Source organism: Triticum aestivum, chromosome 4A (assembly GCF_018294505.1).
Source record: "Triticum aestivum cultivar Chinese Spring chromosome 4A, IWGSC CS RefSeq v2.1, whole genome shotgun sequence".
In the NCBI taxonomy this organism is placed as follows: domain Eukaryota; kingdom Viridiplantae; phylum Streptophyta; class Magnoliopsida; order Poales; family Poaceae; genus Triticum; species Triticum aestivum.
The window spans coordinates 576031345-576048491 of record NC_057803.1 but is presented as its reverse complement, the minus strand read 5'-3'; the positions used below and the strand labels follow the sequence as shown (position 1 = coordinate 576048491).

The following is a 17147-nucleotide window of genomic DNA, read 5'->3' as shown; positions in this document are numbered from 1 at the left end:
ACGGAGGGAGTACCTTCGTTGGTAAGAGGTTTGAATTAAGCCCTGCAAACCGGAAAGGAGGTACTAGTACGTCCGTGATCCGCTATTTATTCGTGTAGGATCGAGTAGGTCGTTTCTTGAATTGAGCCCTGCAAACCGGAAAGGAGGTAGTACGTGTGTGATCTGCTATTTATCCATGTAGGATCGATAGTGTAGCTTGTCAGTTTCTTCAGAGGTAGGCATTTTTATCCGTGTAGGATCGATAGTGTAGCTTGTCAGTTTCTTCAGAGGTAGGCATTTTCATTCAAAAAACTACCACTTCGCATCTTGCATTGCAAATAAAACTGTCAGGAGCGCATTTATAGGCTAGCTAGTGATTGATCAGTAACTTGTAAAACACTGAGCGAACAGAAGTAAGTAACTATTAATGCATCTCAATGATTCACAGATCATATACAAATATGTAGCTCCAAAAGAAAAGATCAGCCACTTTGGATCTTGCGTCGCAACTAAAACTAACTAGTATGGTTCCCATACATAAGATCAACATGTTAATGCATCTCAATGATTCACATATCATATACAAATATGTAGCTCCAAAAGCAAAGATCTAGAAAAAACATCTGTTCTTCCTACTAACATGGATGCTTCTCTTGGCCAACATTTAGTACAGACTGAAAGACAAATTTGTTTGTGAAGTCTACAATTCCTCTTGCAAACATAAGTGGTTTCACCAACAGCTGGAACCATGAGAATGAACCACACATGATGGAGGAACATCCACTGCAATATGATTTGGTCTTCTCTCGATCACACCGCGAGACTATTTTCGGAATACAAACTTTAACTTAGAGAAAATGATGCCCATTGTATAATCAGACCAAAGCGGTGTGAGCTAAATATCTTATAATCAGACCCACCGAAAAGGTTTTGCAAGTTGCGGTGTGAGCTAAATATCTTAGAATCCTCAAATATCATGTGATTGGACACACATCCTAACGCTTATGCATGTTGATGACTATACCATGCCCTTCTTCAAGCGGGTCCTTATGGGTGGATTGCTATATTTTGCCAAGTGTTTACAACTCTTGTCTTTTGATACATTTGGTTCTTTGGGTTGTAACACTTAAACTTGATGGTCGTCTGCTACTTTCTCTGCTACTCTATAATGCGATGATAAATTCCACATGAAGTCGTTCTGCAGACGTCCATTTTTCATTATGCATGACATTATCTACGTTATATCTTTAATATGCATGATGAATTGTCTTCATAAGTTGAAGAGGATATCCACAAAGTAAAACCTGCCATGTGCATTTGCATTCAAAAGCAAACTACTTATATGCACATCTTCAGGGGGAGCCTTTTGCTACTTATGAAGACAATGCCTTAATCCTTAAAACTTTCACATACCTTTATCCCCATTGAAAACTTCAACCAATTTGTCATCAATCACCAAAAAGGGTGAGATTGTAAGTGCATCTAGTGCCACCCCAGTTGGTTTTGGAGTATTGACGACAAACTTGGTTGAGGGACTAATGTGTTTGTGAGAATTGCAGGATAACACGGGTAGTAGTTCCACATTGATTCGGTTTACCTACCAGAGATGACCCCTAAAAATGTGTGAAGACATTGAAGACAATGGTGGTTTGTGAATATATTCACAATGAAGATTATGACTTGAGAAGACATTCACGTGAAGACTATGGAGTGTGAAGATATAGTTGTTTCGTAGTTTCCTTTTCTTCTTTGTTGAGTCATAGGAACCACCGTACTGTTAAGTGGGGTCCAAGTGAACAAAGTCAGAGTGACTGAAGTGATGCTCAACCAAATCCTATGTGTTCGAGCGAGGACAATGAAAGCAAATCTTATCCTGAGCTAGATAAGCCAGGTTTACTTGTAGCCCAAGTCAAGTTGTCGTGTGTGGTTGAAATCTCACCGTTGAACACGTGTTAGTTCCTTAGTGACCTAGGGTCATTTCGGACAAATCAGGTCGGGTTGCCTCATGGCTATAAATAGCCCACCCCTACACCATAAATTGGTGGCTGCTCAAAGTTAGTGCACGGCTTTTGTCGTTTGGGAGCAACCCACCTCCGAAGCATTTGAGAGAGAGATCCTTGCGAGGACAAAGCCCAAAACACCGAGAGCCAAAGAGTGTTAGGCATCACTGAATTCTTTCTGTCTGTGTGATCTGAAGACTTGTTACACTTGAGGACTGTGAATCCTCCAACCGGTCAGGCATCGCGTTCTAAGCATCCAAGAGTCATTGTGGATTGCCGATGAACAAAGTCTGTGAAGGTTTGGAAGTCTACCTTGAAGACTTACTAGAGTGATTGGGCGAGGACTAAGTGTTCTTAGCTCAAGGGGAATAAGGTGAAGACGCGGTCTTCTGAGTTAAATCTCAGCCTCCCTAACCAGACGTACAGTTGTCACAACAACTGGAACTGGTCCAACAAATCCTTGTCCTCACCAAGCAACTGCTTCTATCTCTTACCCCTCTTTACTTACAACTTGTCTTCGTGAAGTCATTGCCTACTTGCATGATATGATTGACTTCACTGGTGAAGACTGTGGCAGTTTGGGTTCATACTATCTTCCATCCTGATCCATACTACCTAGCTGCTAATAGTATTCGTGCTTTCACTTCATTACTTACTTGACTATGGCTTGTCTAGTGTAGTCGACCTTCCGCTGCATATCAATAGGTTTATTTCTACTGTTTGTCTTCAAAAAACCCCGTGTTTTGAAGACTTTCATAAAAATCGCCTATTCACCCCCCCCCCTCTAGTCGATAACTAGCAGTTTCACTTGGGACGAGAGTCGCTACGCGCGTATGGATGTCTGACGGTTCGGATCGACCTAATCCTTTCTACGGTTGCCACGGGCCTCCTTTTATAGGTTAAGGGGTCACCACATTGGCAAATTAGTCTTTATGCACTGATTATATAGCAAACAGTGCTATCATACCTAACTCTGCAGGCTGACAGAGCGCATTAAATGTACCGCTCAGTGTCACAACGCGGCTCGCCCGGCAAGGACTGTCGGGCTGTTTTGCCAGCTTGGCGTCTTCTTGCTTGACACGTCTCAGGACGGGTGTCACTAGGAGATTTTTGCTGTAGGAAGTGGCTTCCATGTGGCAAGGAATTGCCACTGAGCCACGTAGGAGCTTGACACCGCACTTATCATCGACGTGCATCGCTGCGAGCAAGGTTGTCAGAATCACGATTCTATAATACGATTCTACGAGTTTATGATTCAAACTAACCTCTCTGATTCTACGATTTTAGTTTCATAGAATCTATGTTTTTATGATCCTGATAGTTAAGATTCTACGATTTGCGATCCTACCATTAGAGCTCCGATCTGACTCAAAATCGTGATTCTGACAACCTTGGATGCGAGGTGTTGTAATGGGGTGGTTTGCCTATGAGAGCCCCGGCAAGCCGGCCGGGACGATCTTGGAGGTTTGCTTCCGGGACGATCCTGACCCCGCCGGGCTCGCCTGCCCGGCAAGGGAGGCTCCTCCCCTTGGTGATATCTAGCCTCTCTGGCTAGTCTTGGTCGACTTGATCTTCTCGACCAGCCCTCTGATTTCTCAAAGGGTCGATCCCTTTGCGTCTTGGTCTGGTCTTGGTGCTGCATTCTTACCCTCGGGCCTGTTGGCTTGTCGTCCATGCACAAGTCAGGGGAAAACACACACCCCTGTTTGTGTACCCCGACATAAGCCCCCGGGCCTGAGCCACATGTGTCGCTGGTCATGTTGGGTTAGGCCCCAAACAGTGCACGGACATGTGGCGGAAGAAGGCTGCGCGTATGGCGATTCGCCATGATGACTAGTCAATTCAACGTCCACTTCGCGTAATTACCGCGGGTCGTGGGGGCGTGGGACTGTAGCAGTTAATGTAAAAACAATAACTTTTCTGAAGAGACGCGCCCTCCCACGCCATCCCCCTTAATAAGGGAAAATGCGGAAAGAACTACTCATTCGTCGCCTGCCTTGCTTCTCCATCTTCTTCCCCCGCAAGCCAGCAACGGCCTGTTCTTCATTCACATTCGCCGCCGATCTCCTCCCGATTTCTTCCCCACGCCCCTACCGAAAGTTGGGGATATGGGGAAGAAAACAACGAGCAGGAGTAAGCCGGTGGCCGCTGCGAAAGAGACGGTCGCCGAGGGGAGCAAGAAGGCGGCGGAGTTGGACAAGAAGCGAAGGGGAGACGTTGTCTTCTTCCCGTCGCAACTCGATGGTGACATGCTACAGGTGAGGTATGCATACTTGTGGGGGAGGGAAGTCCCGAATGGGCACGACGCTCCCAAGGTTCTGGCGGAGGGGGAAGAGGACCCGCCAGATTCATACAGGTTCTTTTGTGCATACTTCATTTGCGGTCTCTGCCCTCCCTTCTCGGATTTCTTTGAGGTGATGATGGCGGTTTATGGATTCCATCTCTTGGATTTTACGCCAAATGCAATGGCGTGCATGGCGATTTTTGCCCATTTGTGTGAAAACTTTGTTGGAGTGGCCCCCAATGTCGATCTGTTCAAGCACTATTTCGTCCCGCGGGTGGAGAACAAGAGCCACCGCTCCGGCAATATAAGTTGGATGCCACGGGTAGTGCCAAGAGAAAACTGGGATTATATCTCTGGCAATCAGCAACAAATGGGAGTGGAGGGGGGGGGGGTTGGTGCTGGATTCGGGATGAGGAGGCCCCTGGGTTCTGCCATGCACGAACGGAGTGCCTTGAGCGTGATAGTGTCTGGAGGGCATTCGGCCTCACTGAGTCAGGCTTCGCCCGACAATAAACATGATTACCCGTTTGAAGACTGCCGGGTTGACCGTCGAGCATGCATGGGCGGATTTTCTCCTTCGTTGAATTGCACCTCTGCAAAGGAGGGGCAGGTTTGCTTGAGAGTATGGAGATGTTGGCGACAGGATGAGACTGCTTCCTAGCCTGGCCAACAACTTGACAGTTTACGACCATGCCTGGTTGTGCGATTAGCTATTTGGCCGCTTTGGGCCGTTCCTGCCGGTAAACATCATCCCGCTAAACATCAACTCCGCCAGGAGTCAGATCTTGCAATGGATGCCGCACTGTAATGCCGACGGAGTCTCGAGTGACTGGCAGCTACCCACTCTCGACGAAGAGTTGGCCTGGTCTTCCGCCTTAGTAGAAAGGGTCGCTAAGGTGGAATCTAGAATGTACAAACGCACCTCCGAGGTGGAGGTGACGTACATCAACGTCAAATATTAGAGAAAGATCTTGCAATGAATGTTGGCGACGGAGTCCAATTTGCTTTATGGATGGTCAAATATTACTTACCATCATCTCAGGGAAATGTATTTACAATATCATGCAAGTTGTCGCTAACGCAGCCGGAGGTGTTCACCTTTGTGCTTTATGGATGGTCAAATATCATCTACCATGTTCCCATCATACCATGCAAGTTGATGCCACTCCTACTTGAGCGTGCACTTTGTGTCTTCATTTTTTGTGGAGTATTAGAGAAAGAGATTTTAGCAACAGATTTGGTTTTTTTTTCACCGTTGACACGTTGTCTCTTCATTCCTGGATTTTCCTCAGGATACATAAGCATACAATATGTCATACTCTGTGAAAGTTGTAATACACTATGCAAAACATGTCATATTTCGTGAAAGAGAAAGATGTAAGAGCATCTACAGCCGGGCGTCCCAAACCCACCTCAAATGTCCGGGCGGAGACCCGGTAAGAAAAAAGCAACCCAGACGGGCTCCTCAAGCCGGCCTCAAACGCCCGGCTGACCGGCACCCCTCACATCCAACCCAAATCTAGGGTGGATACGCGGGCACCCGGGTGGACCCAACAGCCCTATCCCATCATAAATTGCACCAAATCCACCAAACTCTTTCTCCTTGTCCCGCCTCCCTCTTCCCTTTTCCGCATCCGAGCCCTCGCCGTCCTCCACCCTTGCTCCCCATCCTCACCGCCGGCGCCCCCGTCCTCGGTTTCACCGTGCAAGCCGGGGTACATTGCCCGAAGGAACCGGAGCCGCCGGCAACGAGAGAGGGAAGCGATCCTGGCATCGCAAGGAGCAGAAGCAGACATGGACGAGCAGCGGGTATTTTTTCAGTGAGGGAGAACAAGAGGAGAGGTACAAACTCATGTTAGATGCGCAAAAGAAGAGGATGGATTGGAACCGGAAGAGGACGGAGAAGAAGGTAGAAATTGAGAGGGAGAAAATCGAGTTGGAGAAGTAAAAGGCGTCGATCAAATGGGAGCTGGAGAAGACAAAGACTTTTGGAGAGATTGAGCTTGAGAAGGATAGGTTGCAACTCACACAGGACGCGGAGGACGCGAAGAGAAAGGGGAGGACGCAAAACAAAAAAGGTTCTGGAAGTAAAAGTGTATTACACTATTTATGAATTCTTACCAATCCTACTTGAATTGCTACTTACATTAAGGCACAGAGAATGGCAACACGGAGGGCCATCTCTGGATCTAAATCCATGAGGCTTACATTACGGAAAAGCTAAAATCCTGCCGGCAGGATTTTTGCAACATATCCGCACGATTTGGTTGCCGTTCGATCCGATCGCGCAGCGTCGCTCCTCCCGTTTTCCCTCGCGCTCTGCGTTTTTTCTTTTTCCGTTATTTTCGCTGCCGTCCGAACGCACCTAGCGATTCCACAGGAGGCCCAACCGTCCCCTTTTTTTCTCTTTCGAAAATACGGGTGCGAAAAATAAAAGTGTTGGATGTAGGATTCGAACCCAGCAACTCTTGTGTTTATGGACAACATCCTTGCCATTTCAACAATTACAGGTTGTTGTCTATAGAAAGGTAAGAAGCTATTTGAACCTTTTTACTACTATATAAGAAAACAAATGCAAAAAAATCTTGTTCTTTTTCTTTGGATTTTTCCTATAACTCACGTACAATCATCATGATATCTAGTTTCATGCGTCTCAAGTTGATAACACCCTATTAGTTTTCGTGCGGGGGTGGGGGTGAGGGGGGAGTTGATAAAACATTCACTCGGTAACTTTTGTGTAAATAACATGGTAACTCACACATCGTAGACCTGGTAACTTATGTACATTTGGCATGGTAACTTTGGCACTTGCGCGAGGGGGGGGGGGGGTGTTGATGATATACCCCCCTGGTAAGTTTATGGGAATAGCATGGTAACTTACACATCACAGACTTGATAATTTATGTACACCAGTTTTGGTAACCTTTGGCGACGGTGGTGGGGGGAGGGCTATTGGTGAAATATCCCCTCTCCCCCTGTAATTTTTTTTGTGAATAGCATGATAAATCACACATCGCGGACCTGATAAGTTAGGTACAAACACCCCGGTAACTTTAGACCCGAATAAAAAATTGTTGAAATATACCCTGGTTATTCCTATGCAAAATAGCACGGTGTTATATGCACCACGAGCTGATAACTTAGGTATAAATACCACGGTAATGTTGACCAGGTGGAAAGAAGTCGTTGAAAACACAGCTCCAGTCACTTCTGTATAAATAACATAATTGATAACTTTACGGTAACTTTTTGACCAAAAAAATGATCAAAACATGCCAACATGAGATCTAGTTTGAAAGTTCTCGTTGCACCGAATTTTTAAGTGAAAACTATTTTTTAATCAGAACGATAGTTTAATCTATATTTTTTTTACAGTTTTGAAATAGCGAGAATCTACAATGACATCTGGTTTCATGTGCTCTAATGCATTTGTATGTGGAGAGAATGTTGGAGGAGGCATTTTTATGCCCCGGTGATTTCTATGTAAACATGATGATAACTGACGTACCATAGGGGTGATAACTTATTTAGCCTAGGTGTGGTAACTTTTGACCCCAAAAAAAAGTCATCAAAATATACCAACATGGGATCTAGTTTCGAAGGTATCATCGCGGCGAATCTTTTATGTGAAAACAGTTTTTCAACCGGAGCGATGGTTTGACCTACAAAACATTTTAAAGTTTTAAATTGGATGGAATCTTCAATGACATCAACAGTTTTGTCCTATATGCATGTATGCAGCCGTTAGGGAAAAGATTTGACTAAATGTGTTTATTTTTGTATTAAAAAAGAACGAGAAATCAACACTCGCCAACAGTGACCATAGATGAATCGTCCGGATCTATCGCTAATAGTCCGTACGTTCCTTGTTCCATCTAGTGGTTTTTTTCTAGGCCACGCTCGCTATTCTCATAAGCAATTTTATAATTAACGTTACACTCATCATGCATTAAACAATAGCGGCTGATTTCAGAATGTACTTTCATGCTCGAACACTCATACTAACAGCAAGATAAGAAACAATTGAGTCTCTGCCAGCTAGTACTTTTATTACAGTGGTCGGGTTGAACAGGCTCAACCAGGATATCATGGGTTATTTACTACTCCCTCAATTTCACAATGTAGTGCTTCTTCTATCCACGTGCTTTAACTTTGACCGTAAATTTAACTACCAAGACCGATTGCGGCGGGAGCAAAAATTATATCAGTGAATTCGTATTCGAAAGAAGTATTCAATTATATAATTTTTTTACCCGCCACAGTTGGTCTCGTTGGTTAAATTTATGGTCAAAGTTGGACCTCGGAAAGCGTGAGCGCACTATATTTTGAAATGGAGGGAGTACATCACTCGGACCGCACTGAACGTTTCTATTACCCGTGTAAGGTGAGCTCTGCTCAGGCCGCGTAGTAGGTCTTCCCCCCGTGCCAGCCGACGGGGATGACATCTGCCGCCGTGACACTCCAGGTGGGGTTCTCCGGCGCTGGCCCAATCAGATAGTGACCTTCCACCTTGATCGTAATTGGGGCTACCATCTTCCTAGTGGCTGTGAATTTGGGGAGCCTATAGCGACCAACGGGATCAGCATCCACCCAGTCCTCGCTCGACTCATCTTTGAAGTGAACAGTCAGCAGGCCGGGGTAGGCATCCCCTGGCACATACAGGAGTACGACAGTGAAGCGCTCCGATGTCGCGGTCGGGTCGACGAGGTAGGCCATGCTGGATGAGTAGCGGCAGTCAACTCTGCAAAATCCTAGTGTTAGTGTACATACAGAAAGATGTCAGAGAAGAGAAACTTGACGTATCAAACTTAATTTGCCCCCGACTTACAGTTGGTAAGTTACAGGAACAGTGGGTGACGCGCGCAGCTCGGATTCTCGGCCCGGCAGGGCTATCGCGGAAAACGCGTGGCCGCTCATCTCAATGACGTCGTTGTCGACGCACGGTCCGCCGCTGCAGTAGTCGGCGAACGTTACCGTGACTCCATCAGGATTGCACACGGGGTGTCGACAGGTTATGTTGAAGCATCTGCCGCATCCCACGGCGGTCCGCGAGTAATCTCTTGCTGCAAAAACCATGGCGTTGAACGGCGGCTTGGCCACCGCTGGCCCGTAACCGCATACTCCAGCTGGAAAAGAAAAAGAGCAGCAGAATGGATGGGAACAGATAAGCCAACATAAGCAGCAGAGGTGCGTGCATAGAATTGCAGTGTACTGCTCGTTACGATTACCTTCATTCCCCGCGCCGTCGGCGTCGCCGTAGAAAGCGGCCGTGCCGTTGTAGCAAGGACCCGACGTGCAGGTGAAGGCCGATGCCCCGGCAACAGAGCCGGCGAGCGCAACTGCTAGCAGGAGGAGCAGGCTCACGCGGGTCGTCGCCATCCCTTTCTTCTGTCTCTCTGTGTGGAGTCGTCTGTGTGCGTGTGTGTGTCTGTGAGGCAGAGATCAATGGTGGCGGAGGTACTGGTATTTATAGCCCGGAGCCCCGGACGGCGACGTGCAGCGATGCAGGATTCGCGATGCACGATGCACGCTTCTCCCGGTACGCCATGCACGCTTCTCCCGGTACGCCATGCCAATTCAGAGCCTCTTTGATTCATAGGATTTTCAAAATGCGGGAATAAGAAAAACATAAGATTAGAGTGGAATGTCGTCTTGAATCCTATAGGATTGTACGAGTGTTTGATTGTGCATAAAAAATGCAGGATTCTTTCAAACATGTTTGAGTGGATGGGATGTTTCCTATGAAATCTAGTGCAAATGAATCCTAAGAAAAAATTTCTATGATTTACAATCCTTCGAATCAAACAACCAAGATAGAAAAAATTCCTAAAGATTAGAATCCTCCAAAATTCCTTTGAGAATCCTTTGAATCAAAGAAGCCCTCAGTATACAAGTAGAACAAAATTGGAACAGAGTGATTAGTCAGGCACCACGAATCCAGCCTCAATATCGCGACGGTGTGTAAACAAGAATAGAAACATGCAACCTCCCCGCATGTTCGCCATTGGGAACACGCAAGGTTTTGGATCGCAAGGATGCCTCTGCTGTCATAAAAGAGATGGTGTGATACACTTGCGGCTAAGGTAGAATGTCAAAAAGGAAGTGTCAAAATCTGCAAGCAAGGCTCACTAAAAGAATTATTGCATGGGGTGATACACTTTCTTTGGCCCGGAAAGAGGCGATGATCAAGTCAGTCGCGCAAGCTATCCCCACTTATATGATGCGGGTGTTCTTCCAATGTCCGTGTGTGATGATCTTAATAGGATGGTAAGAAACTTTTGGTGGGGAGCTTTCGAGGGAAAGCGCAAAACTTATTGGCAGGCATGGCCCAAAATTCAGAGGCACAAACTCAGTGGTGGACTGGGGTTTCGTGATTTCAGGGCGTTTAACCAGGCATTGCTGGCGCGGCAAGCTTGGAGGCTTTTGACTAAACCTGAGAGTCTTTGTTCGCAGGTATTAAAAACCCGTCAGCCCGCGCCAGTCGACCCGACAGGTGGGCCCGACCTGTCGGATTCGCTGTTTTCACGGCTAAAATGGCCCGTCCGTGCTCTACGTTACCAATTAGTCCCAGAGTTGATGGTTTTCTGTGACATGACTCAAATGTGATACTGACCTGTTACCCTAGCCCCAGCTGCGGTGGGTTTGGGTAAATAACTCGAGGTACTACAGTAGCATTTATAGCCCGGAGCCCCGGACGGCGACGTGCAGGCAGCGATGCCGGATTCTCAGCGATGCACGATGCAAGCTTCTCCCGGTACACCATGCCAATTCAGAGTATGACGTATACAAGTAGAACAAGTAATAGAAAAGCCTTGTCAGTCACCATCCATCGTATTACTACATGTTAACACGCAAACCTCCAGGTCCGAGATCCGTGGGATCAACGTTGCTGACTACTTTTTTGAGGTAAAAAATAAAGGAACATTGCTGGCTACTTTTTTGAGGTAAAAAATAAAGGAACATTGCTGGCCACTCTATACAAGTTCCGGAGAAATGAACACCGTGGTCAAATTGACACATCGATTATAACTTTGTAGTAGCTAGAGCAGGATCCGTACAAAATTGGAACAGAGTGATTAGTCAGGCAACACGAATGCAGCCTCAGTATCGCCATCATGTGTAAACAAGAATAGAAACATGCTCTGCATATGCAGGACGCGATCATGTGCTGTCATTTGGAAACAATCCGAAATTCCCTCTGCCCCAGAAAAGTGATCTGGTGGACGCATGCACGTCTTCTAGAACCGCCAAACCACCAAAATTGTGGCGGCAGCTGCGGTTACGATCCTCCGGCTTTTCTGCAACCTCCGCATGTTTTCTTGGTGTGTGTTTTGAGCATAGTCATTGGAAACATGCAAGGTTTTGGATCCCAATCACACTTTTTTTACTGAAGGGTCACCGGAATTTGCGGTTACCACCACGGTAACCGCGAAATTCTGGAAAAAAATCCCGACGAAATTTAAAATCAAAATTTGGATTCAAATATTTTTGACGTGGACATAGATACATATGAATGCCTTTGCCACCAGGCCACTACGAGTTCTGTGGTAATAAAAGAGATGGTGTCCAATTAACTTGAGAGTGAGCGTTTGAATTCAAAAGTTTCAAAATATTCAAGATATTTTGCTCGGTATGAGTGTTTCTCGAGGGGGGACGGTAAACGCGGTAACCATGCGAGATCACGAAATTTCACTCGGTACCCAAAACGCTGGGAGCACACGATACATTTCCATTTTCACATGCCACATGGAGGCTCATCCTTACATTTGTGTGATAACCACCGTAATTTCGTCCGTCCAACCCGTCTTCAACTCATTTTTTTTTAGATTTTGTATTATCCGATGCGTACTAATTTTGTGCACAAACTCGTCTAGATTTTGTACTGGCAGAACGCCCGTGCATTACTACGGGCTATCCGCAATATCTGTAACACCCAGGTTCAACACAAAAACCCCATCCAATGACACACCTTCCCTTTTTCTGTCGGAACCTCTTAATTCCCGACCGATTTTCCGCAGTAGCGGGACATTTCTCCTTTTTTTTTCTTGCTAAAGCCACCTCCTTTAAAAGCAGATGACGTCCACCTCATCTTCGCCGTTCATTGCAATAAGGATGAAAATTTTCATGTTTACAATATAATAGAGTGGGTTAGACTAACACATACTATTGACACAAAAATCAAATAACTACAGGGATCATTCTCAAATGTGCATTCAACTTTGCAAATGCAAATTGACATTGGAGGAGAGTGGCAACATGAACGTATTCCTAGTCATGGAAAGGTTTAAAAAAAGAGGAGAAAACCCCATCTATGGATCGTTCCATTTAGATACACAGTGATGTGGAAGGGGGCAGGCGGGGTGCGCCAGTTTCTGATAAGCGGGCACCAGATAGGAATTGGAGGGCTCCCAGCAACGCCCCTCGCGGGACCTATATTTGGCCTTAAACTAGATGAAAGCTATTCTCGCCGAAGGGAATAGCTCCTCACACAAGTAATTGAGCCGGCCCCTTAGCGCACACTTAAAAAAAGGGAAAAGAAAAGTTGGAGCGCACACAAGATTTGAACCCTGGTATAGTGGGCGGAAATTTCAGGGTAAAACGCCCGATTTTCTATTGGTTTTTCTTTTTTTTACAACATTTTTTTATTTCCTCATATTCACTATTTTTTGTCTTATTTCTTTCTTTTTCTTTAGTTTTATTTCTTTCTAGGTTTTCAACGGTTCATTTTTTCGTTTTACTTCGTTTTTGTTTGTCTCTTTCACGTTTTTATTGTTTTTTTTTTGTTTTCCCTTGGGGTTTCCACTAGTTTACCGGGTTTGTATTAGTTTTTTCCCTGTTTTTATTTATTTCCTTTTCTGTTATTACTGGTTTTTTCCTTTGTATTGCTTCGGTTTTATTTGTTTATTTCTTGGTTTCCAATGAATTTTTTATTTTATTTTTCTTTGGTTTAATTTGTTTATTTATCTTTTTCCATTTCTTTTTCTTTTTCTTTTCCTTGGTGCGTCATCGATTTTGTACACACACTTTTATCTATATATCTAATACATTTTTATTGGTTTTGTAATACATGGTTAATATTTCTTCTCTAAACATCTTGCGTATATATCCAACCTATTTTTTAACTCAAATTTAATATATTTTACTATACATAGTCAACATTTTTTCTATAAACATTTAAAACATTTTGAAAATATTGGATTAACATTTTTCAAAAACATTTTTTTAAAACATAGTCAACATTTTTCTATAAACATTTAAAACATTTTGAAAATATTGGATTAACATTTTTCAAAAACATTTTTTTAAAACATAGTCAACATTTTTTCTATACACATTTTACTATTTTTAATACTTGATTGAAATTTTCCAAAAAAATGCTAAGATTTGTTAATACATGGTAAACATTTTTTCTATGCACTTTTAATATTTTTTAAATGCTTGATTAACTTTTTTATAATAATTGTTCAACATTTGTTCAAATGCTTGATTAATATTTTTATATACATTGTATGAAAATCATCAGTTTTTTAATACATGTTTAATATTTTTCCTATACACATTTAACATTTTTAGAATGCTTGATTAATGTTTTTCAAAGACTTGTTCAACGTTTTTTTTCAAATGCTTGATTAACATTTTTATATACATGATCAAAAGTTCATCATTTTTCAATACATGGTCAACATTTTTTCTATGCATAGTTAAAAAAAATACTTATTCAACATTTCTAACATTTTGAATATACATGATCAAATTGTATCATACACATTGTATTCTTCCTGTATACATTTTTCGTACGTGGTAATTTGTTCCTATTCACATTTAACATTTTTTAAATGCTTGGTCAACATTTAAATAATGTTTTATGTAGAGTTATTTTGGTTATAATTTTACTTAGAATACTTGAAAGTATAAAAAAAGAAAGCAAAAAACAAGAACAGAAAAGTGAAAAAAACAACAACAACAAAGCTATGGCTCCCACGTGCCTTGGCTGGCCCAACTCGGGCACGTGAGGAGGTGTTATGAGCTCGGTCCGGTGATACTGCTGGGGCTTATTTAGAGAGCATGCATTATGGCTTTGGACTCGTTTCGACAGGCTAGCTTACGGCCCGTTCTGATGCTTACGGCTCAGTGCCGGCGATATATGTCTCAAGAAGAAAATGTCGTCGTCGATCGACATGCTGTCAGCATTCTTGGGGATTACTTGCTTCCCTGCATTGCAAAGCCATCACCATCACCATCACCGTCGCATACACACAGCCGGAGATGCCTTGCTTTCAACACGCACGCCCAGCTCGCCGATATACCAAACCCAAGCCTCCGCCCCGGTGTAACCTGGGATTCCCGGTGGCCACGTTAAAACCCAGCCCCGCGCGCGCCCATGCAGAAGAACAAAGGCCAGCTTACTGATCCCCGTCATCCATTCTAACCCTGCTCGCCGGCGACCAGAGCCAAGCTAGGGCGGGAGGTAGCTAGCTAGCTAGGCGTGGGAATGGCGATCGGCGGGATCATCGGCGGCCACCACCGGCACTCCGTGGTGGCGTCGCGCGTGGCCATGTTCGCCCACCTGCTCTTCCTCACCACCGCCGTGCTCATGCTCGTCTGGCTCCTGCGCTTCCGCGGCGGCATCAACATCCAGTCCGACGACCCCGAGCAGATCTTCAACGTACGTTCCGGTTAATGCACACGCACAGTTCCTCGATCTCTCTGTTCTTATTTTGTTTACAGAAACAGTTCTGTAGATTAAACTGGCCGGCCTTATGCACTTGCAGTATTGATCTCTCCTTTCTGTGATGCAGGTCCATCCCTTTGTGATGACATGGGGGTTCATTCTTCTCATCGGTGAAGGTACGTCCAATGCACACTGCCCTGAATTGTCAATGTCGTCTTTATTACCAACTCCCAAACACAGTGACCTTAAGTCCTTAACCAAGCTTTACCTTTTTGTGGGAATCGTAACTAAGGTTTAGGGGAGATAGATATACAAGTATATGAGTGTACATGAAGTTTAGCAAAACGTCGCAACAGAATCATTATTAATTGCCAAAAGCACCTGAAGGTGTAGCTGTTGATGTTGCTACTGCTGTTGACATGGCCGAAATTCCATTGCAAAAAAAAGACAAGGTGTGAGTGTGTCAGCACACTACATTTTAGACCAGATTGGTACGTAGTAGGGCTTTCTAGGTGTTTGGTGGCCGCAAAAGCACCGGACCAGTCTCATTCTGAAGTGCCAATGAGTGTGCTGGGTGGGCGTCCATGCCAAAGGTCACCTCGGATGATGCCGATAATGACCACCGTGGTTCGCTACGTTTTCCTGCCAAGCTCATCATCCATCTCGCAACTGGCATACGATTGGTACATTATCCTTAGGCGAAATTAACATGTGCCGTGGTAGCTAAAGTCTTACAACATTTGTGCAGCCATACTGGTGTACACGACGATCCCGATGAACCACCGGGCGCAGAAGATGGTGCACATGCTGGTGCACCTGGTGGCCTTCGTCCTCGGCGTCTTCGGCATCTACGCGGCCTTCAAGTTCCACAACGTGGCCGTGGTGCCGGACCTTGTGAGCCTCCACTCCTGGATCGGCATCGGCGCCATCTCCCTCTTCGCGCTGCAGTGGCTCATCGGCTTCGCCGTCTTCTGGATGCCCGGCACGCACGAGCACACGCGCGCCGCCGCGGCCCCCGTGCACGTCGCCGGCGGGCTCGTCATCTTCCTCCTCGGCGTCTGCGCCGCGCAGACGGGGCTCGTCCAGAAGAGCGCCAGCGCCACGCCCGGCACCGAGGCCAGGCTCATCAACGTCACCGGCCTCTTCATCGTCTTCTACGGGGTCACCGTCGCGGCCACCGTCATGCTGCGCATCGCCACGCGCTACCAGTAGCTCGGTCGGTAGCCCCTCTTTTCGATCGGGTGGTCGGACACCGGCCGCGGACGCCGGCCGCCCGATGAGTCTGTGTGCATGTCTGTTTGATTGGTTGGGTTTCTTTCACCATTTGTATCTACGGCTGGTACATTTTACGTGTACATGTAAAGCAAGTTTGGGTGGTTTGCATTGCATGGCGTGTGTACGTAATGTCCTGCTGAACCTTTTCTGCAACATTTCTAATCGGCTCGTTCACAGGAGCTTCGCAGAGAAACTCTGGACTTCTCAATTTGTCTCCTTTTGTGTGAAGCATACACCACCCGCACGATTAGGGATGCAAGCAGAACCTACAAGTATATTAAAAGTCGATCGTGTGTAGTAGTTACTCAAGATTAACACGTAATTGGCTTTTGATATATCATACCTGTATGTAAACTTCGCGGGATACATGTTTGCACCCATAGCCGTTACATACCACGTGAAGGTGGTTCTGCTAAGGTTGTCACCTCAATCTGCTCTGAAAATGGACCAGTGAAAGCGTCGGACCGGTTAGCCCCAGACTTGGCAGATGACTCGGTCAGGGCCTCCGGCTTTAGATGTTAGGCTTAAGTGAGAGGTCTGGGTATGTGACCCAGCTTGCACCTTTTCATCATTTGGATAGAATTCAGGCATCAAAATGGCGGATTCAGGCATATTGTTGGTCTACTTTATAAGAGCAACTCTAGCAGATGTTGCCAAAAATGACACTATAGCAATATTGACGCCGCATGATACTTGTGGCCATTCAGAGACTATTCGAGGTCACCTTAAATGCATTACATGTGGTAAGTGACATTTCTTTGCAATCAAAACATCTATAGTTTCAAAGTTCCTAGAAACTGGCAAACGGAAACTTGAGTCGGAGCTGATGACCTACATGGAGGGTTTAGCCCTGGCGTCTCAGTCGTGCTACTCCGGTCTCCGGTTATTGTGGAAGCGGATTGCACGGAGCCAGTGAAGATGGTTCAACATGCTAACG

At 45.3% G+C, this 17147-nt stretch overlaps 2 protein-coding genes across 2 annotated transcripts; one reads left to right on the top strand and one right to left on the bottom strand.

The window, feature by feature from the left end:
- Window positions 1–8276: 8276 nt before the first annotated feature.
- LOC123082351 (expansin-B6) lies at window positions 8277–9691 on the bottom strand. The gene is made up of 3 exons (XM_044504698.1): window positions 9492–9691; window positions 9092–9389; window positions 8277–9004 (listed from the first exon to the last, which is right to left on the bottom strand). The coding sequence occupies exons 1-3, from the start codon at window positions 9640–9642 to the stop codon at window positions 8659–8661; spliced, it is 795 nt and encodes a 264-aa protein (XP_044360633.1). The 5' UTR covers window positions 9643–9691; the 3' UTR covers window positions 8277–8658.
- A 4922-nt stretch (window positions 9692–14613) lies between these two features.
- LOC123082350 (probable ascorbate-specific transmembrane electron transporter 2) lies at window positions 14614–16400 on the top strand. The gene is made up of 3 exons (XM_044504697.1): window positions 14614–14929; window positions 15063–15111; window positions 15684–16400. The coding sequence occupies exons 1-3, from the start codon at window positions 14756–14758 to the stop codon at window positions 16145–16147; spliced, it is 687 nt and encodes a 228-aa protein (XP_044360632.1). The 5' UTR covers window positions 14614–14755; the 3' UTR covers window positions 16148–16400.
- Window positions 16401–17147: the final 747 nt, after the last annotated feature.